The sequence below is a fragment of the Lutjanus erythropterus genome, chromosome 7 (genome assembly GCF_056507025.1).
Source record: "Lutjanus erythropterus isolate fLutEry1 chromosome 7, fLutEry1.hap2, whole genome shotgun sequence".
In the NCBI taxonomy this organism is placed as follows: Eukaryota; Metazoa; Chordata; class Actinopteri; order Lutjaniformes; family Lutjanidae; genus Lutjanus; species Lutjanus erythropterus.
In genome coordinates, this window is record NC_139323.1 from 35,982,085 (window position 1) to 36,009,137 (window position 27,053).

Here is a 27,053-nt window from a genome sequence, read left to right on the forward strand (position 1 = left end):
CACGAGGTGGCGACAAATGTTACATAACAGCAGCTGTCTTCACTTTGTTGTCGTAATCTGTCCAATCAGAGCGGCTGTTATCTTATTTCACCGCCAGGGGGCGACGGAGAGAGGAGGCGGGCTTTTCTGAACGCACGTCAAGTTAACCGCTGTCATTACTGTACATCCGTTTAATCCACAACTACTTCAAAATAAAAGATGCGTTAAAGTCAAACTAATAAATGTGACTGAAAAAATCAGAATTTAACAAAACTTCTGGCATACGTTAAAAATGCCCAACAGTGGAAACATTATATGTGTTTGTTTATTAGAAAGTAAGATGTTAACGATAGGGAAGAACATAATATTTTACTGAATTTATTAATGCTCTATTAAACAACTTTATTTTCCTCCTTATACAAGTATAAATAGTAATATTACAGTGTAAAAATACTCTGTTACACAAGTAAAAGTACTAATGAGCTTCAAAATATACTTAAAGACAACAAGACTACATATATGAATAACTTAGAAATGGTTTATGATTAGGTTAATAATTTGGTTGTGAATACTTTATAAATCTGAAATTATACATTACATTGAAGTAGGGTCACTATTTGGCAACATCCAGTTATTGCTTGGACTAATTAATCTCACAATTGAGTCACTAATAAAGTAAAGTCTAAAATACATCATCATTTATTAACGATTTAAACCATTTATAATTAACAATGGGAGCCTTACTATATAGTATAAAACTCATCACCATTTATTAATGTATTGTGTAATTATGTTAATTTCATGAGTTAAATGAAACTTTTTGACGATTAAGATATGCTGACAGTAGTTAAATACAAATATCTGATGAAGGTGACAGGTATAAATGCTGCTGATGGAGAGGACAACGCAAGCTAAGTGAGCAGTTAGACCTGAGGCTTAACAATACAGTTAAACCTGGGCTCAAAAACATGAACAAACAGAAAGGACATCAAAATTGAGACCTATTTGCAAGTATGTGATTTTATATATGTGTTTATACATTAATATTAATCTGCTTCTCAATTAATCTGTACTTGAAACCTAATTTAAAGGCAATCTCTTCCAAAAGGCAGCTCTTGCCGCTTGTGACAGCTTTTATTTTGAAAATTCGCAGCAGGAAGTAGCGTTCTTCGTTAGTTTGACTGTGGCACCAGCAGCTTCACCATCCTCCCACAACACAACACAACACTGCATCTGTAGCTACCACAACACAATGGGTTGTAATGTCAGCGACGGGCGAGATTAGAGCATCCTCTCGAGAGTAGCGAATCTGTTTATGGATTTAATGATGATGAAAAAGAAGAAATTCAAGTTCAAGGTGGATTTTGAGCTGGACGAGCTCTCGTCGGTCCCCTTTGTCAACGGTGTCCTCTTCTGTAAAGTGAGACTGCTGGACGGAGGCTTCTCCGAGGAGTCATCTCGGTAAGGATGTTTGGTCTTTGTACAGTCAAAAAAAAACACGGACTGAACCTGCTTTCTTTAGCTGACAGGTTAAACTAGCTTAGCAGTGTTCGTCCACAGTGTGACGTTACTAGCTAACCAGCTAAAAGGCTAAACAAGCTAACATCAGTTGGCATTGTAACTTGTGTGGCTTAATTCAACGTTACCTTCCACTCAAAGCTGTTTTAACTGAGTAATATTTGGCAGAAATGTGAACCAAATGTTAGCATCGACTGGAGAAAACCAACACAATCATATGTGACAGTTAATGATCTGTAATTGCCTTTAATTAGCTGGATGGCATTTTCTTCTTGTTGCATTTCTCAAGCCAACTTCCTCGCTGGTCGTGGAATTGATTCCTGTGCTGTAAGCAGACAGCTGACCTGTCACATAACTGCCATAAAAGCTGAATATGACTCTGTGTGTTGCTGCTCAATCGATACAGTAATGTCCTGAGTTTTCTAAAGGTATCATTGAAGTAGGTGGAAGGTTTCTGGCTGTCAAGCTAAGTCCAGTGTTTCCCGACCCTGGTCCTCAAGGCACACCTGATTCAAATGATCAGCTCGTCATCAAGGCTCTGCAGAAGCCTGACAACAACCTGATCATTTGAATCAGGTGTGTTGGAGCAGGGAAACATCTAAAACATGCAGGGCAGTGTGCCTTGAGGACCAGGGTTGGGAAACACTGGCTTAGTCAATCTGTCATTGATTATAACTGATCAGGCAAATAAATGCAAGAAGAGAGCACAGTTGCAATCCCCTAAAAGTCATATGCAGTAGTAGGGCTAAATATTGTTTTCATAGTTGATTAATCAGTCAGTTATTTTGTCAATTGATCGGGGAATAGTTGTGTTAAAAAGTGAGGAAATTGTGAAAAATGTCAATTAGTGTTTCCCAAAGGTTAAGATGTCATTCTCAAATGTTTTGTTTTACTCACAACCTCAAAATATTAAGTTTTACTCTCAGAGAGGAGTAAAGAAACACCCCCAGATTTCACATTTAAGAAGCTGAGTTTTGACTATTTTTATTAAAACAAAAAACAAAAAACACTCAAACCGACTGATTATCAGAATAGTTGGCAATTCATTTAATAATCAATTTACTAGTAATCGTTGCAACTCTATGCATCAAAGCAGTCCTGTCCGATACCAAAACACAAGGTACAGTCATACTTACAGTTATTGTAAGTTACCATACTCATGCTTTCCTTCTTTAATCAAATTAAATAAAAGTAGTCATCCAGAATGACATGATTTTGGCAATTGATGTTTGAAGTAAGGTTGTCAAAAGTATCGATGCTTTAATACTTTTCACATGTTTAAAAACAGTCTAATGCTAATGTTTGATAGAATATAAAGTACCAAACCTATAAAAAAAAGAATTAATCTTAGTGCTCATTCAAGACCAAAGTCCTTGGTCTTTATTGTCTTGCCTGAAATTTTGCTTGCAGCAAAACCAGACAGAGTCCTGTGACTTTTTCTGTACCAGCACTGCATGCAGGTTGTTAAAGGAAGAGTTCACCCAAAAATTAAAATTCAGTCATTCTCTGATTTAAGGTCGTGTTTAACAGGAAAGCAGTGTTGCAGAATCTGAATGGTGACCAGTTTTCAAAACATGAAAAAATAACCATCGAAAAAATCTAAATCTTCACTGTGGATTCTTAGCTTAGAGCCACTTTCATGTGTGTGTGTGGACACTGTCTAAAGTGGGCATGTATGGTGTGATGGTGTGTGTGTGTGTGTGTGTGTGTGTGCAAGTAAACGGCATGTCAAGGCTATAGGACAATTGAATTACAACAGACGAGCAGTATGGAGCATTTTATTTATTTATTTATTTATTTGTTGTTTTTTACGTTTGAAAATTGATCACCATTCCCTTAAAATGTTTGGAAGATTCTGCTACACTGTTTTCTTAGACCCAAGCAATTTCTGTCTCATAGTTAGAAATATATTCCTACATTAATGGGAAGAGTGTAATGTCATGTCTGTCTCTTACTTGTTCAACTGAAACTTAAACTTTGTTGCCTTCGTTATTCCTTCACCAGCCACTTCATTGGTAGACTTATACAATCTAATGTGGTACAATACAGCAGCTCTATGAATTTTTCTACTTTTCAAAAGCTTATGATTTTTCAGTTTTTGATGATACTTGCAGAAAGGTAATAATTCTACTTTATATTTATTTTTGAAGTCGTAATGGGTCGAGGTGTTGTGCTGGTGAGCATAATTTCTAATATTGTGCCCCTCTCATGTAGGCTGTGTAAATGTAGTGGACAGCAGTCCACAGCAGTGTCATGATAATGATATTATTACTGTCAAGTTGAGACAAGCAGAGACAGTCATCACCTCTGAAACCTGTTTTGGGTTTTCACTCGTAAGTTACAGTTCAAGTAGCTTTTGTCACTTTTGTCCCCTTATAGACTTCATAGGGAAAAGCATTTAAGGCTACAACTGACAATTAGTATTATTATTTACCAATATTCAGATTATTTTCTAGAGTAATTGATTAGTTATTTAGCCTATAAATCGTCGGAAAATGGGGTGCAACGGATCGCAGTTGACCCGTATCACGTACGGATCGCCATCTACGCATGTGATCCGCGGGCCACATGTGAGCATCATAGTTTTACTGTCACTGTTACTTTTGTATAAGTTGTAATACCTGAAATCTCCATGCAGAGATGCAGTGAAAACAGGACAGATGCTGCTGTGTGCAGCGCATCTCTGTGAAGAGCGACTGATTTAAAAGCCGTCAAAATTCAGACCATAACTTTTTTCACTGATGTAACTCTGCTATCACCAAAGAAACAGATCATAAAACTGTGATGTTTATTGAAACTTTGGTGATATCAACTGTCTTAACTTCTGCACAGCTCCTCTCTGCTCACCGGTGCAGCTGTGTCTCACCCCGTCTGTGACACAGTGTGTCTGCTGATTGATTGATTGATTGATCATGACTTCTAACCAATCAGATGTGCTGTGCTGTAGGCGGGACATTGAGCCAGACTACAGAGCGTAGTTGTGTATTATACTGTACAGTGTATAATGATCTAATATATGTATAGTATATACACAGTACAGCACTGTATAAGTTTGAAGTTTTTAATATATGACCATTATAATTACTATTATTATAACTACTATTAATTATCATTATTATTACATAACTATGGTGATAATTAGAGACAGACAAAGATCAAAGACAAGTGCATTTTTAAAATAATTTAACTATTCAGTCACACTACAGTCCACAATAATGTCTTAATAATGCTATTATTGCTTTCAGTTTGAGACAAGCAAAGACAGTCATCTCCTCTGTAACCTGTTTTGTGTTTTTGCTCGTAAATTAGACTGGCGTCCAACATTTGAGTAAGGGAAAAGCATTTGTTTTGGAGCGAGTCTGTAGAGATTAGACGGCTTCACCCTGTTATATAACAAGCCCTCTGTTTGCTCTACAGTAAGTAGCTCTTATAAAATGGCTAAATAGAAAGGCCCAGAGTGTTGGACTTTGTGAATCAGGATGCTTCTGAGGTCATGGCATTGAGGTCATTTTAATATAGCCACAATAGTGTCTGCACATTTTTTCACATGTGAGCAGCCACTGCAGCTAAACGAAAGTGAAGAAACACCGTAAGAGTTTTTTTAATCCCATAACCCAGTCAGTGAAGTTCATCTAGTTCAGATTCTAATTAAAACATCCTGTTCTAGCTCTGAAATGTTTCAGCTAGCAGAATCCATAGTCACGAGTCTGAGTGCTATTCAATTACATTTTTCTGCAGCGGTTTGATTCATTAGACCCCCCCCAAACTATATTTCCTCTGACACTTGTTTGAGTCATCCCAGCTGTGAGTGTAAAGGAAGTGAGGATTATTGTTTTATGAGTCTTTCTTTCCCTTTGGTGTGGCTTTTCACAAGCTGCACCATTGTTTCTTCCTTATTATGTGAGTTTACTTTTTTGAAAGTATAACATCTTTTTGATAAATTCAGGCTTGGTGTTTTCGTTGCTGCTAGACTTTGGAAAATCATGCGCCAAATTCATCTAAAAAAGATTTGTTTTTTGGAGTAACAGTGTTTGTCTGAAGCTGCTTTTGAAAGGAGAGCAGCTGGAGTTTAACAAGACATCTGACCCACGTACAGAGATGAGAGATACGACCTCTGCTTGTGCTTAAAAGCTGACTTAGTCACACTCGCTAATAGTGTTTTGCTTTGCTGAGAAGTGCTGTGAGTTACAGTGCATGCAATCGTGCAAGAATTCCTGAAGCACACAGTGTCCAGCTGGCTGGGAGTTCCCTCTCCGACTCTGGGAGTTCACTCTCGGAAATGCATCAACCCCAGGATGAAGTCAGTGTTTGTAAAACACTGGTCACGCATCTGCAGCTTTTTATTTGCAGTGAGGCAAGGATACAGTGCACAACACGGGCCTGTATATTCAATCACTCTTAACCGTCTTAACAGTGATCAGCACACCCTGCTAATGGTTTAAGTCTTATGTCATCAACACTCTTTGTATCCTTCAGTCTTTGTCTGTTTTTTTTTCACTGCTGATGCCAGCTAAGTGATTTGTACTCTATTAGAGAGCAAAACCACCAGCTCTGCTTGCATTTAAATCCGGCAAAGTCAATCAAAATGAATGGCATGCAGGCTGTTTTAACAGAAGGGAGTTGGTTAGGTGAGTGGGAGGGGAGAGGACGCCAGTGAAAGCAAGGCCATCTGGGGTATCGTGATGCTGCCCACGCATACACGCTCCTTTCTCTTTCACTTCATCTCATCCTTTCACTGAGAGTGGGCTACACCTCACTCATTTTTGCCTCTAGTTATTGGCTGAGGATGTATACACATGTGTTTCTCTATATCTCTCATGGCAAAATGAGCTACACCTGCTGCCGCCTTTTGATTCAGCAGTCAAATGAATCAGTGGGTGACACCAGGACTGTAATTAATTAGATAGTTTATTTAGTAGGCAGAAAAAATCTGAGGCTAAGCACATAAGCTTGTATTGGCAACTTGATTCAGTAGCCCTAAGCAGGGAAGAGATGCGAGTTAATCCAGTAGTCACTCAACCTTGGTGCTTTTCATTGTTATGTAATAGTGGTATTAAAATTGATGAAATGAAATTGTGCTCCGACAGATTAGGGGTGTGATCAGAGCTGCAGAAAACAAGTGGAAAAAGCAAGAAATCAGTAGTACGTGTACAAAAAAGAACTGTAAATCATCATTGTTAAAAAAAAATCAGTGTTTTCAGACTGCAGTTGGTTGTGAATAATGCTGCATGAGTAGAGTTGGGTGTTGCTTGAAATTTGTTGAAACTTGTTTCCCAAACAGCACATTTTTTTTGGTGGAGATACAAAACTTCAAAGATTATAAACCTTTATATAGAAAACCGTTTTTGCATTTTACAAAAGAAGACAAGAAATTCTCAGGCTCATGTATAAAATTGACTTCATCAATCAATCAATCAATTTTGTTCTTAAATATGACGGTGATATCTTATTTTTTTCAGTTTGTGTTTTATTGCACTGTATATGATTCTGCTACTGAGCCAATCAGTCACTCAGGGGTTATGATGCAAGTTGTCCAAACCACAAAAGGAAATGAAGCAGTTGTACTTCTTCAGTTGTACAGAGACATGCTCAAATGTAAGCCTGGCCAATAAAACAATAGTGATGCGTACTGGGAATAGCCACTTCGTCAGAAGCAATAAGAAAACTGTTCAATAAAATGTTAAATGCAAATTGCCATGAAAGCACATAACAGACTTCCCCAGGCTCATAATTATCACATCCTTCGATAATGGAGTGTGCTATGAGGGTGTTGCTCAGTTGCAACATCAACATGTGACACAACAACAGAAACAGTGATGTTAAGAAGCAACGAGAAACAGCGTGGAGTGAGAAGATGAGTGGAGACTGAGGCTGAATGATTTTGTAAAAATATAATTGCAATTATTTTGACTGATTTTGAAATTGTGACATGGTTTCACCTTCACTGAAAAACATGATTATGATGTCATTTTTGCAGAGATCTGTACCGAACAAAATGTCTTAGAATATGATGTGTTGGCACGGACATCTCTGCAGCACACAGGACACACATTGTACCTCCTGCAATTTGAAAATTGCAGCAGGCCATATTGGAAGATAGAAAACATTTTGATTCATTGTTCAGCCCTAATGCAGACAGTGAGGAAAGGGTTCCTAAAAAAGCACAGGTCAGCCTTCCAATATGGCAGTTTTTTGGCTCTTGTTTATTTTCCCACGTGCCTTGATAAATAAAATGATTAAACTCAACCTTTATTCTCCTGTTCTCCATTAAAATATAATTATGTATCTACTGAAATGAAACATTTAATTGTGCTAAATTTTTTCAGCTTTGCAGCCCAGCCCTACCCAAATGATTATCGGAAGCTATTCTTAATATCTTTTTTAAATTGGCCTCTGAGACCTAAACATTCAGCCCATGACCAGGAAATGACCTTCCAGAGTGCTTAAAGATGGTCTAAGTCTTTGTGACTTCCTCTTACAGGGAGCCGGTGCAGGCCAACTGTGTTCGATGGAAGAAGCGGTTCTCGTTCCCCTGTAAGATGAGTGCCAGCGCAGGGACGGGTGTACTGGACCCCTGTGTGTGTCGTGTGTCTGTCAGAAAGGTACAGTATGTGGCTACTCAGCCCCAGATTTCTGACTTTAATCTGATGTTTTGCATGTGAACATACAATGTTCAGGTGAGGGTTTTATCCAAAAATGAAGGCTTTTGTCCTTGTCACTGTCAAAACAAGGCTGCAGTAAAAAACGAGAGTCTCATCCTTGCTGACAGAATTTCTGTACCTGGGTTAAATGTGGTATTGGTGACAGACTTTTATATGGCAATTGAAACTTGAGAGTGAAACGTGAACTCTAATACAGCAGTCAGCAAGCGCAGCAGTCTGAAGAAAACACTCATCACTGTGAGGTCTTTTGCCACTCGCCCTTTTGCTGTCCTCTAGCCTTTAACATGAGTGTGCTCTGTGCTCCAGCTGTTGAATCATGTCATGTTACATGAACTTTAAAGGATGAAAACAGAAATAAAAACAAGGAAAAATATAAGCATCCTGGTAAAGTGCATCATGTGTATCCATTTTGTATCTGCAAGCTATTTCAGGTGTGTCCTGCCCTTTTTGTTTTAGGATGCCAAGCATGTCAAGTACCCTTATTATTTTGCCTTCACTGGTGGCCAGCTTTGCCATTATTTTGGTATTGAACTTTAACATTTCAAGCAATTCCCTCTTGCTACCATCAAATTTAAATGAATTAGTCTATCTTTATTAAATCAGCTTTTGTTAATGAATAGAACTTGTCAGTTTTGATTAGGCTGTAGTGACCAAATGTATCCTGTTATCGGTGTTATCACGGTATTGTTAAAATGTGCTGGAAATATTCAAAAAATGTATTCATACACACACTGAAATCATCTCACCAAGATTTTTATTGCAACAATTAGAACTGGCATCGTGTCTATTGCAGTGCCAAAGTTTTCCCTCCCTTTAAAACATATCCACGTTGCTGCTGCACCTGCGTCTAGGAGATAACGCTGTCATACATTTCATAGTATTGAAAGTGGAACAAACGTCCTGAATACCTAAGTTTGGCTGAAACTGTCAGCTATTTTTAAACCAGGGCTTTAAACATTACTGTTTACTGCAGCTTTCCAGTGAAGTAGATACATAACCTCTTGTTAAAGTAATCTCTAACTACTGTTTTTATATTTTTTGCTGTCACTTTTGTTTCTGTTGGTTTGTTTGTTTTAATGCAACTTCGGTTGTTTTTTAACCATTTACTGGCTTTCTTTTAGTTTTTGTTTTTGTGATATCAAAGGCGATTTTAATGTTCTTTTAATGTTTTATGTTTATGTATTTCTATGCATTAAGCACCTTGAATTGCCTTGTGTCTGAATGGTGCTATAAAAAAAAACTTGCCTATAAAAAGAAAAGCTCTAAATTCTCATTCTAGATGTCAGTTCAATTCAGTCTTGATTTTTGCGTCTGAAATTTGGCTTGCAGCAAAACCAGACAGTGTTCAGTTGCTTTTTCTATCTTATTTTGTGTGCCTAGGGCTTTATTTTTCTTTTTGCCATGGTATCGAAATTCTGGTGTCCTGATAACCACAGGAGACTTGCTATCTTTGGCTGATGCTGGACAATATTTACTGTGAGTTTTTGAGAACACGGTAATCAAAAACATTTTTAAACGATTGTTGCAGTTTATCGTGAAACTGATTATCGTTTCGTCCCTGCAGTTAATAGAAATATCTGGATCACACAAGTTGGAAACAATCCCACACAGCCACCACTGCAATCTAATATTATGATACGAATAATATGAATGTAGCTGCACAGAATTAAATGCAAAAAAAAAACCTGGACAGCATTCTAGCATTGGCTTAGAATTTAGTGTCAAAACATTTAATGCCTATTTTGGAGCTCATATAAGTCTTAAACTCATGCATCATGCTGAAATGAAGCGTGACTCCAGGACTTTCAGACTTTTTTTGAGTAATATTTTAATTCAAATGTTCTTCTTCTACAGGAGCTTAAAGGTGGGAAGGCTTATGCAAAGGTAAGTCCTCGCACACTGTTATCCAACCCCCATCCCCTTACTCAACCTCGAGGTCACCTAGATTTACAGTAATCAGCCATATTTATGGAGATAGCCGTGTGAGCCTGTAGCAAACAGATGGCTTTCACTGCCTGCAGGTTGGCTCATTCTGTCATGTGTTCTCTCTGTTTGAAAGTAATTATTTACTGAGCATGCTAAACCTCTTCTTGTGGACTTTGGTGACTAGATAAAAGCTTTTCCCCCACGAATATTAAAATTGCAAAAGAAGTTTAAAGTTTTCCTCATGCAGTGCCTGACTGCTGTCATTTTACATCCAGAGATTGTCACAATGCTGACTGGGCAAAATTTAAGTCTCCTGTGAGGAAACAAAGTTCACCCAGTGTCATTTTTTCTCCTTCAGCTTGGTTTTGCAGATCTGAATTTAGCAGAGTTTGCCGGCTCAGGGAATACAACCCGCAGATGTCTGCTGGAAGGCTACGATACCAAAAATACTCGCCAGGATAACTCCATTCTCAAGGTAACATTGAAGCCACGGTAAAGCTGCCACACCGATCTGGTTTGACTGTTTCAGGAAGATACCTGTGTTTTGCATACAAGCCTGGTGTTTTCTCAACTAGGAACCAGGCATGGAAAACATTTTTGCGTAAACGTCTAGGATTGTTTACCACTGGTAGTGCATTAGATTGTCACCAGAAATAAACCTTTGAAGAACAGGAGCTGTGTTTAATGTGGAAATTGACAGGCAAATACAGATTCAGGCCTCAACACCACCATTATCTGCTTTATTCCATGAAGAATTATAACAATTTGTGACCAAAACTAAAGAACAATAAAGATAAAACTTAATTTCTCACCAAACATTCGAGTTAATTAGAGAATGCAGATCCTCATGACTTTAAAAATTAGTTGGTTAACCCACAGTAACTTTTGTATTTGCATATTTGATTCTTTTAAAGTTGGAATAAAGTGTGACTATCCTTGAACCAACAAATGTCCTTTTCTTTCTTTTAACAAAGTGGTTTTTCAAACTGTGGGGCAAATGGCCACCGTAGGTGTGACGTGTGTGATGAAGGGAAAAATATGGATTTAAATCAAATGAGTATGATTTATATTAAAAAAAAAATGCCTATGATTGATTAAAAAAAAAGAAGTGATGTGTGAGGTGTCAACTTTTTTCAGCGTCTTAAGTTTGGCATGCCAGAAAATGTTTGAGAAGCTCCGCTTTAAACTAAGAATCCTGAATCAATTAACAAGTCTCTTTTTCTTTTTGTAGGTCATCATCAGTACACAGCTCATGTCAGGGGATCCCTGTTTTAAAACGTAAGTGAAAGTAATATTATTCAGCTTTAATATGGTGCTAAATCTGCTTTGGTCTGCAGCTCAAACTGTATGAGGTTATTGTCAGTTGGTGTCAGATGATCAGCTGACTTGTAGTTAAGCCATTTAAGATGCCTACCCTCAGAGCAGCCATAGTTTAAGCACCAGTCTGTCAATTATTTTTCTGTCTTTAGAGAATACAATAAAGATACAATATAAAAACAAAGACAAAAATAATAAAAGATACAAGGTAGGAAATGTGGTAATTGATCATGGATTTGAATTCACCCAGAGATAACAGAATATTGATTTTTAGGGTGTCCCAGATGGTCAGGGAACAAAAACTAAAAGCAGATCTTCCGGGCTTAGCAAAAACTCTGGGGACTTTCAGGTAAAGCCGCTCATTGGACCAAGTTTGAGAAGGTCCATAAAACCAAACTAACAGATGAAATGTACGATAGCTATTTTCCAAAGATAGCCTTGTAAATAAAAAAGACATAACCTCCAAGTTCTGGAGTTCTGCTCTCTGTCTGCCAACATTTCCTGCGTGCATCTCTAACGAATTAAGGCAAAAATGCCTAAAAAAAAAAAAAATTATTCTGCATTTGTGTGCCAAAATTATGACATCAAAACCCCTGCTGACTGCATTTGTTTGGGAGCTGTTCCAAGAATGCTGCTGTAGGTGTGGTACTGACTGAGCTGTCAGCACTGAGCTTTTTCAGACTTGAGACAGTTTCATGGGAACTGAACGATGCAGAGTTGTGCAAGCCTAAATAACTGTTTTTCACATGTCAAAAGCACTGATTGATTTCATTCTGCAAGTAGTTGTCGTACAAGTTCTTTGCAGTGAAAGTATGTGTCACATATATACATTCAGAGAGAAATGCAGCTTTACCCGAGGGCAAAATTTGACCTAAAAATTATTCAGTAGCCTGTATGTTAATGCTAAAAGCTGCATCTTGTATTTAAATGTCTAGTGTCTACAGTAGTGTATATACACTTTTATCCTTAGCTGAATGTTATTCTGAATGCTAATATTTTATTACCTAACTTTATGGTCTTTCCCTTGATTGATGTTTTAATCCCCTCTTCCCCAGTTCTCCCTGTTTTTGTCTTTAGTTTTTTTTCCCTTTTTGAACGATTTGAATAATTAACACACTGAAAGACAAGACAGGAGAAAAGGGACTTATTGTCTTTCCTCTGTCATCAGGCCTCCCTCCACAGCCACAGTGATCGGGATCCAGAGTGATGGAGAGAGTCTGCTGGAGGAGAGGAAGGGAGGGGACTCGCAGAAAGGCTGCTCTGGTGAGACCAATCACGCCACATTACACTCCTCTGCTCTGCTTAGTCATCCCATTGGCTGTAACATTCGCAGACACCTGATAGAGCACACACTGTTAGGTTTGGAGTTTTGCTCCACTTTCATTTATCTAACAGATTTCTGATCTGCTGTCCTTCGATATGTTAAGCTCCTGCTCATAATTAGTGTAGATGTACAGTGGATTAATATAGACACCGTTCTAAAAACTTTCAGGAAGGCTAAAATATTCCTCCCAACTTTTTGACTGGTAATCACAAGGCTGAAACTTATTTTCATTTTGCTGCGATCCCACCCACACAGTTGTGTAAGATCCCTGCCATCCCTCCCATATCATTGTTGTAGAATCTATTTCTATTATATGTGGCTATTTAGCAAAGAAATGGACCCCATAAGTTTTAGCTATTTACTCACTAATACTTGAAAACTGTAAAAATGAAAAATTGTGACGCAAAAATAATCATGCCCATTAAATTGTGAATCATATCACAATTTTTTTTAAATATCTTGCAGCCCTAACTTGAACACATAAGGTTCACTACTGGGAAGCAACTTAACAAACCCAAAAATACCTGCCCTTTAATAAATCATTGCATTATTACAGCTTCTTTAGTTTGCAGCAAGTACTGAAACCACTAGCTTTTGCTGCTAATACAGACCAACCTCTGCCTGCTGCTGCTTTGCATGATCCAAAAACTTTACACAGGTAAATGACTGACAGGCAGCAACTAGAGGGAAAGATTTATTTGTCACCAAGTTCAGTAACTTACATCTATAGATATTGATCTAATAACTTACGGCTGATTCTTATTATTTGTGTATGTGTAGCAGGTCTCTATAGCATGATGTACTCATACTTCATAAAACTGCTATTCATTTCCCATCCAGCGCTATGAAAATATTTCTCTTGCAGCTGCCCCTTTCTGCTACATTTCACCCCCCTCGTTTCACCGCCCTCTCTCTTGTTCTCTGTGTGTGTGTTCATGTGTGAACACATTGCAGTGTTGAATGTTTCTTCCTCCTGGAAGCCTCAGAGTGTAGTGCAGCTCTTTCATGTATAATTTAAACTAGTTCTCTTTTAGATTAGCTACAATCTGCTCTGACCCTGTAGGCTCTTACATGGTTAAAAATAGGACGGAGCGCAAGTCTGTCTAGAGGGGGCAGTGTGTTTGCATGTGCACACCACGTGTGCATTTGTCTGCTGAAGACTGTGCTCTTTTCCATCAGTATCATCATGTCAGTATCATCGTCTGTGCGTGTTTGCAGTGGATGTACAGGTGTGTGTGTGAGAGCAGTATCATTTCAAGTGGGACATTTGCTAAATTATATATTACACAGTAGATGATTTTTTTTGTTCTAATATATTCATGTATGATTATCTTCTAAAACAAGTTGGAATGGGACAACTATTCTACTGAGATAATGTGTTACCCAGTGGATGCACTGGTTACTGAATCCCACAACCTTTCATAAGTGTATCAAAAAATTACCTGTATTACAATTAGAATCAAGCTAAATTTTACTCAGAATAATTATTTGAATTCTACTAGGACTGCACAATTAATCAAAATATTATCAAAATCACTATATGGGAAAGTGCAATATCCAAATTCCATAAAGGAAAAATTTGTGAAAACACTGCATTATAATCAAGTCTTATAGTGCTGCAGAGATGCCCTAGTCTACAAATTTTGTTCTCCAAATGTAAGAAAACATGGTTGTTTGGTACAGACCCCAACAAATGTCATAATTTTTTCAATGAAAATAAAGAACATGATGCAAATATTATCATTCCCACTAATTATGAAAGATAACGCAATTGCGACATCTGTCAAAATAATAACAATATGATTTTTTTTTTACCATATTGCACAGCCCTCAAGTCTACACAAGAATTACAGAGATTAAAGAAGAGTAAGGTAAAAATAGCATTTCAGACGGCATGTTTCTGGCCGTGATCATTGCACATTGGTTTATTAAAGCAAACATAAGCTCTTGTGTGTTTTTACACACTTTATGGTAGGACTGGGAAGTCTTATAACTTGTGGCTGATTCTAGTGTGTGTGTGTGTGTGTGTGTGTGTATACAGCATGACACACATATGACATGCTATTCTATTTACGCCACGAAAATATTGGGGGGGAAAAAACAGTAGCGCTCATTTTTGACCCACCTCAGCATGTCAAGGTTAATACGTCTTGAAATGGTGTCTTTTTTTTCTGTTGTGTTGCAGAGGCAGAGGTTTTTCCTTCCTCTCCTGCAGACATTTGAACTCTAAGCCGTTTTGCTTTCTGGCAGCTGAGCCTTTTGCCAGTTTGGCTTCTTGACATTAAAATTGTGGCACACGTGCTTATGTTGCTGCATTTTTTTAAAAAAAGGCTCAAACTAAAGACACATATTAGACACACTGCTCTATCTCGGCTGTCAAAACGGTTCTTTAACTTAGCTTTTTTTGGGGGTTATATTTTCCTATATGTTTTGGGGTCACACAGTGTGCTGCAGATGATACGGCTGTTATTGTGTGTAGAACACAGTAATAGTATTGAATTGAGTCAGCCTGTGATTCCCAGCCAATCCTCTAAATATGTTTGTTTTCGCCACAACACGAGCAGAGATACGGCTGTGTCCAGATACTTGCCAACTGTGGTCACTCGCTCATTAACTCAGGGATGCTGAACTAAAGGACGGTGTGTGGGGGTGGTTGTAACTGCTGTCTGTTGGCAGAACTAAGCTAGAAATCAACAGCCAATAACACAATCTGGGTTTCACAGAATATATAGGCCTATTTGAACAAATGAAATCTACTTTTATGTCTGTGGTCTCAATCAAAACCCATCTGGCCAACAAAAGACCAGATCTGACTCATTTATATAAACGGGTACCTCTGTAGCCCGAATGAGTAATCTCTAAAAAAAAAAAAAAAAAAAAAAAAGTACAGTGTGTTGACATGTATAATTAACCATTTAAAGAAGGAACGTGTAGGACTGCAGTTTCAGATTTTTACTGTGTAACTGTGATTCATTCGATCACCGTCCAGCTATCCCTGCTTTCATTCACAAAAACACATTCTATACCACACACAAATCTGTTGTATTGAGCTGAGAATGAGTACACAGACAGCGTGGGCCTCGACAGGTTTTGTGCTTGTTTGGCACCAGTTTCTCACTGACTGTTTGAGGAGGGATGAGAAAAAGCTGTACATGTTGGTCTCTTACTTACATTATGGTAGGGTTTTGTTTTTTTTGTTTTTTTGTAACCAAACAGCCTCTTGTAGAGCTTTCAGGCCTTCGTCATCCTCTGTCTGTCTTTTCTTCTGTTCTTTCTAATCCAGCAGAGAGTCGAGACGGGAAATGTCCTGTCGTTTCTGACGACCTTGGGGGCTGCGGCCACTCCCGAACGTCCAGTTACGCCAGCCAACAGTCCAAACTCTCAGGTAGGGGCACCCCACATTTAGAAGACATAAAGTTTGTTTTGTTTTTTTGTCTGATTCAGACATTTTTGCTGAAATATTATAATGTATAAAGATAGCTTGGTGAGCGACATAAAACTACACAACACTATTCTTTTTCCCTCACAAAATGATTTTGCTGGAGAAAATGTGTGGAAGTTCGAACAGAGAAAAGCTTTTGCCTAAGGAGAAAGGGATCGATAAAGTTATTTTCCAGTGACACTCCACCAGAGCAGTTCAAACCTGAGGCTCGAGTTTCCATTACAGGCAGATCAGATGACTGTAATAAAAGACCAGAGGAAGCAGAGCAATGCACTGAGAACAGCTCTAATGACCCTCTAATTTCAAATTTGAAAATGCAGCCCATTTCCTGCCACGTATGACTCTTGACAGATTTATCTGAACCTCGTATTAGTGTGTGGGAAGTTCGCTCTGCCATGGCTGTGGTGAACTGATGGCCTGAGATGTGTTTTGCTTGAAATGGCTTCCTGCAGACACGAAAAGCATGTGAGTGTGTGGGTGTCACTGTGACTCTGCCGAAGTGCTAAATCTTTTAACACACTGCACTTTGCAAATCTGCTCAACAGCACAGCAAAATGGGTTTCACCACACAAACACTAATACTTTATTATTAACCTTCATTGATTTATGATTTAATGTTTTAATTCGGATGTTGATAGGCATTAATATGTGTCTATTTCTACATTTCTCATGTATTAGTAAAGCAAGTATTAGAGTTTTATGTGCATAGTATGTATCAAATTGAACCTCTGTCATTAATGTTTAAATAGAGATTAGACTACTGGTGCTATTACCATTGTGCAGTGTTAAATTACCATTAAATGCATATTATTATGAACCGATTCCAGTGGCAGGTGGTCGCGGTCTCTTGAATGCTACAATATACACACCACTTCACTGGTTCACTCTCACCACTCGTCATCAGTGTACACCCACTGCTCAGCACCAAACAGCACACAGACACAGTTACTGAACAGTTTATGAAAACAGTGGAGCATTAAGCAGCTAAAGAGCCAGACATATCCCTCAGGAGTTGGTAGAGACCAAAGACAGAGATACAGATGAGGACGAAATTATTAGCCCCCCTATGAAAATGTCTTTTTTTTTTTTTTTTTTTTAAGTATTGCCCAAGTGCTGTTAAACAGTCCCAATATCCCAGTTTTATTTTGGATTCTTACATTTCAACAAGTCACAGACCCGTCTCCTGAGGACTCCCAGCCCGTTCTTCTTTGGCAATAGCATGGACCTCGGCCTTCAGTTCACCTCACAGATTTTCGATAGGATTCAAGTCAGGGCTTTGTGCAGGCATGTCAATAACGTTCACTTTGGTCTTCTGGAGGCAGTTCTTCAACAGGAGCGACGTATGTTTTGGGTCATTGTTGTGTTGGAAGACAAAGCGATGACCCAGACCCAGTTTTGCTGCTGACCGCTTGAGGTTTTCTTTCAAAATCTTCACATATCCTTTTATCCTTTCTTCATGATTCCTTTCACCTTGACAAGATCCCCAGTTCCAGATGCACTGAAGCATCTCCACAGCATAATACTCCCACCACCGTGTTTCACTGTGGGGACAGTGTTCTTTGGGTTATACGCCTCTCCCTTCTTTCTCCAAACATAAGCAACATCTCTACAGCCAAAGAGCTCTAGTTTCGTCTCATCTGACCAAAGGACATGCTTCCAGTCTGCATAGTCTTTCTCCAGGTCGTCCTTTGCACACTTCAGTCTGGCTTGAAGGTGTCTCTTCTGCAGAAGTGGAGTTTTTCTTGGTCTGTAACCAGTCCATTCCTGTGCAGGGCTCTAGTGATTGTCTTCTTTGAGACTATGATTCCCGACTTGGCCAAGTCATTCACTAGTGTTTTGGCAGTTGTTCTGGGGTCTTTAGACACATCTCTCACTAGTTTTCTATCTTTCATTTCCTGCCTCTGCCAGGCTTGTCCTGTACCGTGTGGCTCTCTTTGAATTTCTTGATGATACTTCTCACACCAGTTCTTGACACTTGGAAACGCTGTGATAACTTTGTTTATCCTTCTCCTGCTTGTGAGCATCAGCAAATTTCATATGGGGGCTAATAATTTTGTCTTCAACTGTAAAAGAGAGTGAACACTGAGCTGGCGTTTACCAGATGAACAGTAAACACCACCCCAAATGAATGATAATGTTGCTTCATCATTGCTGGATGTGTATAAGAAACTTTTTTCCACAACTTAAAGGCTGTCAGTGTTGTATTGCTGATAAAACAATTGTCCATTTTTCAGGCTATAGTACAGGTCACTCCCGCTCGTCCAGCATGTCAGAGTTCAGCCACCGGAGAAACCATTCAGTTGGCAGCGCCTCAACAGGCATTGGCAGCATCCCAGAGCCCAGCGAGGACCGGGACAGAGAGTCCAGACCCTGTCCTGCTCTACCTGAACACCCAGTCCCCACAGCCTCCGCTAGTAACCCAGCGGGCACACCAGTACGGAGCGCCTCATCCTGTGAACGACTCAACAGGTGAATCTGAATTTATTTGGCATGTAGTGATCACAAGGAAATATACAGTCATTTATGAGAGTTCCTACAGATGTAATCATTTTGTCGTAGTCCTGTTTAATGAACAGAAATCAGCAAGTCAAACATGGCAACTTCTTTTTAATGTAGGTAATACAAAATAGTAAAGCAGTAAATTATTTTAGGGAAGTTAAACTTAAGATATAATCACACCTGAGATCTGTGTCACAATTCAGGAAGCAGCTGTCACAGTAAAAAGCTGTGGGGCAGAACAGCGGAAGAGTATCTGTGGTCTTATTATGTAGTGTCAATATGGGCTATTTGTTTTTATAAGAAAAACATGTGCAGCATTTTTTACTTTATCAAGATACTGTCTTTCAGGTTTTTGAAGGAATAGTTCGACATTCTTGGAAATTTACTTTGTTTGCTTTCTTGAGAAGAATTCAATGAGAAAAGTGTCCCCTCTCTCTCGTTCATATCTCTACATCTAAATATGAAACTACCTGATAACCTCTTCGTGAAGTCTTCAGAAAGTAACTGCACCAGTCAAGAAAAAGTCTGACTCATATTCCTCCATTATACCAAGATGTGCTCTTTTTACTGTTCAGGTCTGGTATGGACTAAAGAAATGAGAAATATTGTGTTAATTTGTGAGCTGGTAGGCAGATTCTGTTACCTTCAGACTAGAACTGCCCCCTCAATTCAAGTCATCAGTCAGAGAACTCTCAGTCGACTGAGACTCTTTCAGTTTCAGTCATGAATACAACTTTTTGGGTTTGGGTTTTTTGGGTAGCACACTAAAAAAATCCTTGTGACAACATGCGCTGGTAGTGGTTAACCACTGAGACAAGCTGGAACGAGTGGTTAGTAAACAAGATTCATCTCTTGTTTTTTAGATGCATCATTGTATACAGAGCAATGCAACAACATGGAAGGCTCAACATCACCACAAAGCACAAAACTGCCATGGAAGTGGAAAAGAGTGTTTTTTGCCACTAACAGGCTCTGATTTTTATTTTAAGTGTCTGACAACATTATGGAAAGGATGGCAACAGTGAGAGACCTTTTTTTAAAGAGTAAAATACATTTGGTTTGACCAGAAACAACTATTGACTCTCACCAAACCAGACTCTCTTAAAAAACTGCAATTTTAACATCGTCTTCATTTAAACTACACAGAAACTAAATAAAACTTCCCAATGTCTTGGTTCTTTCCACTGTTCCACCAAATCAAAATAAATCCCTAATTCGTGGCGTTACGGAGCGTTGAGCTTGAAGGTGAGGTAATGCCAGATAGCAGCAGCTGCAGCAATAGGAAGAGAAGCTCTGCAGTGTTCTGATTTTACAATTTAACTGAAGGACACACTTTTACTTTTTCGGTCTGAAAATCTGATGTTTTCACATCACAGATGACAAAGAAAGGCATTAAAATGTAAATGATACACGTATGTTGGCAGATATAGGAGCTTAATGTGGCACAATGAACTGAAAAAAGAACTAAATGTAAAAAAAAAAAATGTATTAGATGCCCAAATCTGATTTGGCTGAAACAAATATTTTAGTATAGGACACCCCTACTTCAGGACTAAGACAGGCTCTCAGTTTACCCTGTTCCAGTCTTCATACCAAGCTACCACACCCAGCTGCAGAATGTACCTTCATATTTACCTGCAGAAACGAGAGGTATCAATCTACTCCTCTAACTCTCAGCAAGAGAGTGCATTCCCCAAAGTAGTGAACTCCCTTTAAAACTCCTAAGTTTTGGCAGAAGGCTCTTCAAATAATATGCAAAATTACGATGCAGATGTAATGTCAATTTGACCATGGCCTCTAATCTTAGTAAACAGATCAGTGTGATTAAAGAATCAAGCTTTTCAGGAAGATGTATGGAACAAGGGGCAGTAGTACTGATAAGGGTGTGGCTGCCAGAAACATGACAATGAGTTGACTGAAAACAGGAATGATTTCCAGCTCCTTAGATAGATTCCCTCGGCTCACCCCTGCTGAGCACTTAATGAAACGGCTTCAGTATGAGAAACAAACAAACATCTTCAGTTTGCGGTGGAAGCCATTAGTGTGAAAGAGACACTAAATGACTCTGCTGTATCCTCCCCTCAGACACCCAGTGAAGCAGGACTCCATGGAGTCTCAGCTAAAGAGAATGGACGACACGCGGGTGGATGCCGATGACGTTGTGGAGAAGATTCTCCAGAGTCAAGACTTCACACCGAGCCTACTGGACTCCAGTGCTGAAGGTAGGCTACACATCCAGTAAAACAGAGTAAGGTGTCTTTGATGGAGTCTGGAATCAACAAATCTGCAGGTTGATGCTGTGTATGTTCCCAGGCGCACACATCCATTGGGCATGGCTGCGTCACATATGTGCTTACTATATTTTTGATGGAAGGCGCATCAAGCTGCACAGAATAGATGAAGCTGGGCAGGAAGTCAGACAGACACAGCATAGAGAATCCAGTTAAGTTTCAAAATAAAACACCCTGTGCAAACTCCCCATCATAAAATCAGACGAGAAAAGAAATTTAACTACACAGCCTGCTTACCTATGGTAGAAACACAAAAATCAAGGGAAACTGACGCAATCAAGAAAAGGTCATGTGGAGGACAGATCAGTGCCGCATTGTAGACACAACATGCTCAGTGGAATCAAAGCGTTAGTTTGTGATTTGAGAATTTGTGCTAAACATCAACACTAAAAATAAGATAAAATTAACTAGAGCTGCATCTAATGCTAATTTTCAGGACTGATTTATCTACTGATTATTTTCTTCAACTATCTATGAATTGTTTCGTCTAGAAAGTGTCAGTAATTTGTGAGAAATGGCCATCCATTTTTGCAGAGACAAGATAAGATTTTTCAAATTTCTTGTTTTGTCTGACCAACGGTTCAAAAACCATGGACTGTTTGAATGGACTTTTAAATAAATCTATTAAGAAAATCATTGCCAGCTAGTTTTCTGACCATCAACTAATCAGAAATAATTGACTAACATATTATTCACTACATATCTTTCATTAGTTGCAGCTCTACTCTGGAGCTACTGTGTATATTAAATGCACAGCTAGTTTGCATAACATCCCATGAGTCAGTCTGTGCACTTAGAGGAGGAGGGCAGAGTTTTTCTTTCCAAGGTCTCATCCAGCTCAAAGCTCGGAAAAGAAAACGGCTGTCAATACATGATTATTTTTAGATTGCCTAGCAACTGGCTGCTCCTCATGACAACAGTTATACAGGATGGTGTGGGTGCTCTCTATACTGACCAAATGTTACTACAACCGTGTCCATTTCAGAGGAAGGCTTGCGTCTCTTTGTTGGCCCTGGGGGAAGTACAGCCCTTGGAAGCCATCACCTTCCCACCAGGTGAGCAGGATGATGATGATGATGATGATGTGATATTCACTGACCTGAAGTTACATCAGGTTTGATTTGTTCTTCATAGTAGATGGGGGGAGAGCCTGGAGGAGGTTGTGATATTATTTTGGCAAAGGTGCACCCATTATTGATGATTCCCATTTTTCTCAGGATAAGAGCACACATTAACTGCTGTCCAGGAGGATGTTTATTATACTGTTTCAGCTTTTATTGCAGCATGGCTCTAGGGACAGCAATATGGTCAGTCCATCTCTTTGGTTCAGACTGATGTCAACAACTTGATATGATATGAAAACTTTTGGATGGACTGGCCTGATAGTTTGGCACACAAAGGCATGTCCTCCTCAGGGTGAACTGCACTCATTTCAGTCAGCCCTTATTGTCATTTCAGACCAGTATCCACTTTCCTTTCCATAGCCAACAAACATCATCACTAAGATAGTTATTACTGTTTATCAGAACAGTGAAATTTGACGGTGGCAAAGACAATTATGGAACTGGACAGGGTTATTCCAAGTGTGAGGCACAATCATCATTGCCACTGTAACACATAAGAGCTTGATTTCCTTGCAACTCTGTCCACTCAGGAGCATCCATAATGTGTTTTTAAAATAGGCTGTGTGGCTTATCAATTTGCTCCATCTAATGCTGGGCAGAGGAAATGCGTTTAATTTGTTCAATCTGACCAGAAGCAGGGATAGCACATATTCCCAGTGGGGATAAAAAAAAAATGAATGACCATGTGGGGGATAGCAAAAGCAAAGAGGGGGAAACCCCCCCCCCCCCCCCCCCCCATCCCCCCAGGAATTCTCACACAGGGCTTATATAACTGCAGTCTCCCATCTGTAAAGCTGCCTGGCTGCAAAGTAGAGCTGTGAAAACATTCTAAATACAGCATACACTTAAACTGATACTTTTTTGGGTAGACTGTTTTTTTAAGTGGCTAAAATATGATTTGCTGCCCCTGCTTAGCTTCTGTGCTGGTGCTCCTCCCTGCTTCTCCAGGAGCCATGCTAGCTGCCATCTACTGTAGGTTATACACTGAACATGGATACCTCATATAACTCCTCTTCAGATAATTTGAACTATTCCTTTAAAGGCAACAGAAGGCGGAGAAGTTTTGCTAATACTTGGTACTGGGTTATTTCAATCAATACCTTAAAGGGACTCAGTAACAATCCCCAGTCCTACTGTCAGTCATGGTGCCCAGTAGTTTTATTAAGGTACAGACTTATACCTGCGGCCAAGTGATAGGTCAGAACATCATTGACCATGAATTACTGGACTTTGACATGATTTGGCACTTTTTTGCATTATTAACTATCCTTTATTTAAATTAGTGATCTGGTTTATGCAGAAATTTACATTTTTAAAAAAAGAGGGAATGATATGCATTGTTGTCAGCTCTGTGTGATATGTTTTTTTCTAATTTTGTCTTTCATGTCAACCCAGGGTTGGTGCTGGAGCGTACGAGCAGGTGGTGATGAAGCGTTAGACCTGCAGCCTCTCAGAGGTGGACTGACACCACTTACGTAAAAAAAAAAAAAAATTACTGGATGCAAGTCTGTGTCCATTTCAATCTGCATTCCTACAGCACACACAATACCTAACAAGTACAGCGTCTTCTGACCTGATCACTCTGTGAACAGTTGACGTTACAACAGCACCGTCCTGTGTTCATATCTCCTACATGACACTGTAGCTCCCTGATAGATTTTTTTAAGAGCGAGAGGTAGACAGCTTTCATCTCGGTGTAAACGAAACATTGACGTTACCATATATGTAACTGAATCTGTCTACTCATTTTCTGGGTGTAGATTATCCTCATCTTTTTGAGGTCAATTTTGGGACTGATCCATCTAAACCCATTCAATTTAAACTGTTAAGAACTGGAGGAAAACATTCAACAGTCTCTAATGAAGGACACCAGGACAAGCTGTGTGTGCGTTTCATAAAAATGGACTGAAATCCTTACCGAAGAGGAGTATGCTATGTGTTTTCGATACATTCCCTTTGTCTCTCTGTGTTTGTTTTGGACTTTATTTTTTAAATAGGACTTTTTATTTAATATTAGCCTATAAGCTGCTAAAAAGCTGTAGTTGTTGGCACTCTAACAACCACTGGTGTTTTGAAGGGGAGAGTATTTTACTACATAGACGAGGCATCAGACTTGAGCTATCTGACGTGTGAACATTGACTGTGTGTGACTGTATGTGTTTGCTACATGCTAAAACCACTTTTATTAATAGTAACAGTTATCCTGTTATCTTGGATGAGTGGAGGGATGTGACATGATCTCTTGTAAAGAATGCTATATTGATACTCGCAAAGACAGAATGGGAGAACATGACAGTTTGTTTACTTGATAACATAGAAGTCCTTGTTGTTATTTGTGTGACACACTGCTGAATTTTAGAAGATCCTGCAGTGCTAATCTGCTCTATGAAGGCAAAACGCAGTAACATAGTCGGTCAAGACATTTGCTCCGCTATATGATCAAATGTAATGCTACAGAAATGCATAATTTCTCTTAAAATTTTAAGTTATCAGAAATGTGATCTTAATAATCCAAACCAGAGTAAATCGCCATTAATCTGTGACTATTTTGATAATTGATTGATAGGTCTAAGTAGTTTCAAGTCAAAACTCTGATTCCAGCTTCTTTACTCCTGTCTGACAGTACACTGAATATCTTTCAGCTGTGGACAAAATGAGGCATTTGAGGATGTTGTCTTGGGCTTTTATTAAACACTGGTTGACATTTTTCATCATTTTATGACACTTTATGGATCAAACATCTAATTGAGAATTAATTGAGAAAACAATTAAAATAATCATTATCTGCAGCTCTTCTCCACTCTGGTGTTATATTGCTCCCCTAACTGCAGTAACAACACTTTAAAAAAGCTAGTTGGAGAGATGCTTTAGCTACAGGCAGAACTAAATTTACGCACTGATTTGATGAAGTGGCATCTTGATAAATCAGCTTCTCATTGCATGTAACTAAATGAATCTGTAGTTGAATTGATGTCAGTGACCCGGCTAACCCCTGCAAAAGCTAACTATTTTAGCAGATCTGAGCGACTTCCATCTTTGATTTGATTCAAGTGAATTTTATGTGGTTTTTACCTTCAAATTATATAATAAATTATAAATGATTATATTGATTTCATAGACACCCAGCAAAACTGATACACTTAATTCCTATAATTTATAGACTAAATAATCAAGCTTATTTCCTTTAACAATAAAGCTGACAGACCACATTTCTTGGGACATAGTGTTTCCCCCTTAAATTCCCTTAAGATAATATAAATGCAGAGTGCATGTGTATGATTTTTTTGGCAATACGTTTAGGATAAAATAACCATCCTAACATAAAGACTTTATTAAAAAAGAATCAAAAAAGATCAAACAACTTCTGTCTCATTAAGTTTTCTAGCCCTTTTTTCTCAAATTCACTGCTTCTGTGACTTCCTGCCTTCTGCCTTTGTAGGGCTGTAAATATTAAATATAATAGGGGCTTCTATGATGAATACCGCTATAGAGGGGCATATACCTAATGCCCAGTGTTTCAACTACATATCTATAGTATACCTACGCTTTGCAGCTGAACTACATCTTTCTGAGCCGTCCTGTTGACCAGGAAGCTTGCAGCAGTGAACAAATGAAGGATCCTGTGACGTTACGACAATTTGATGTATACTATAGTTTGTTTCACTTTAGGATTATACAGTGAAGGACTAGTTAAGTAATCCACTGCCATGAAGAAAATACTCAGTAGCACCTGTCTTTAAAAAGACCCGTCCCAGGGTAATAGTTGTGTTATGTATATCTTTTAACATCAAATAAACTGTTAGAACAGTTTTAAAACCAGTCTAACAATCAACGAATGATGAGTGCTACAAACAGAAATAAATCTGCTGAGGGTTTTGAAAGCCTGATAGCGTCATGCATGTTGACTGTTTGCATTTCCAGTGTAATAGGAGATTAAGTGCACAATTTATTCAGTTAATTAGCAAATTAGCCAAAGTACAGAACACACTGTTATTACCTGGGAACTGTCAGTCCTATGCATACAGAGAATATTAGAAACATTACAACTAGTGAAAACAGACTGTACAGTACCTGTAACGTTCTGTCTCCTGTCATAAGCCATAGTAGAGGTCGAATGCTTCCTCTTCTAGATGAACTACATACATGTTTATCAATATCTGCACAAGCGTCATCAGTGTATGGTGTTTTAACTATACGTCAGTGTTCTCTGTCTTTACGTTCGCATGTTCTGCATGATTAAAATGTCATTTTGTTAGTTTGCAGAACTTGCCACATCTTCATGTTTTTCCTAATTTGATATTGTGCCATCTTTTAATCGGAGTATCTCCACGTTGAAGTAACAATTTTGCTTGCCTATTTAGCATGTAGGAAATCATTTTATTCTCATTGCTTGTGTTTGTTTAACACAGATGTCTGCACAGTGTATGATGTAACTGTAAATCAGTGTTCTCATTGTGTGTTTTTTTTTGTTTTCATTTAAATGTCTTATGTTGAATCACATCTAAAAGATATCATCATCTTTGTTTGGGAATATTTGCTGGTATTGTGCCATATTTTTGCTAAATATTTTATTGTTAAGAACAAAAAAGTGCTCTCACTACATAGTTAAGACAGTGTTAATTGTATGATTTACAGCTACCAAAAATATCAACTATTGGAAAATTGTGTGTTTTTTTGGATAAAAATCACTTGTTTTACCTGTGTGACACAGGTATGTTTATCTTGGTACCTAACATGTTGTTACAAACATGGTTTCTTCTTCTCTTCTGTGAAGCTGTTGTCTATATAAAACTGTACAATGTATTCTCCTGTATAGTGATGTTCTGCGCTGTTCTGACACTGTCCAGTGTTTCCTGTTACAGACTTGTTCGACCAACATTTGCTTCCTTAACAAGTGTACTGGATGCTTCAAATGTGTACCTTGCACTGTTGAATTAAACAGTTAAAACCCTTGAACATGTGTAGGTTGCA

General features: G+C 38.6%; 1 protein-coding gene across 2 annotated transcripts; it reads left to right on the plus strand.

The window, feature by feature from the left end:
- The first annotated feature begins 1,174 nt into the window (after nucleotides 1-1,174).
- eeig2b (EEIG family member 2b) lies at nucleotides 1,175-27,038 on the plus strand. Of its 2 annotated transcripts, none has more exons than XM_084723638.1 (11): nucleotides 1,175-1,440; nucleotides 7,979-8,099; nucleotides 10,014-10,043; nucleotides 10,444-10,560; nucleotides 11,317-11,363; nucleotides 12,571-12,665; nucleotides 16,010-16,111; nucleotides 18,403-18,637; nucleotides 20,753-20,889; nucleotides 21,944-22,013; nucleotides 23,478-27,038. In XM_084723638.1, exons 1-11 carry the CDS (start codon nucleotides 1,295-1,297, stop codon nucleotides 23,518-23,520), a joined length of 1,143 nt encoding a protein of 380 aa, XP_084579764.1. In that variant the 5' UTR covers nucleotides 1,175-1,294; the 3' UTR covers nucleotides 23,521-27,038. The 2 variants fall into 2 exon arrangements, with proteins under 2 accessions (XP_084579764.1, XP_084579765.1); XM_084723639.1 differs by having other exon boundaries at nucleotides 16,013-16,111.
- The last annotated feature ends 15 nt before the right edge of the window (nucleotides 27,039-27,053 follow it).

What these genes read in the sequence shown, in the direction of transcription:
- eeig2b (XM_084723638.1), top strand. Translation starts at nt 1,295, where the DNA reads ATGGATTTAATGATGATGAAAAAGAAGAAATTCAAGTTCAAGGTGGAT. An exon ending in TTCTCCGAGGAGTCATCTCG is followed by an intron (nt 1,441 to 7,978) that starts GTAAGGATGTTT and finishes TTCCTCTTACAG; the next exon opens with GGAGCCGGTGCAGGCCAACT. An exon ending in AGGATAACTCCATTCTCAAG is followed by an intron (nt 10,561 to 11,316) that starts GTAACATTGAAG and finishes TTCTTTTTGTAG; the next exon opens with GTCATCATCAGTACACAGCT.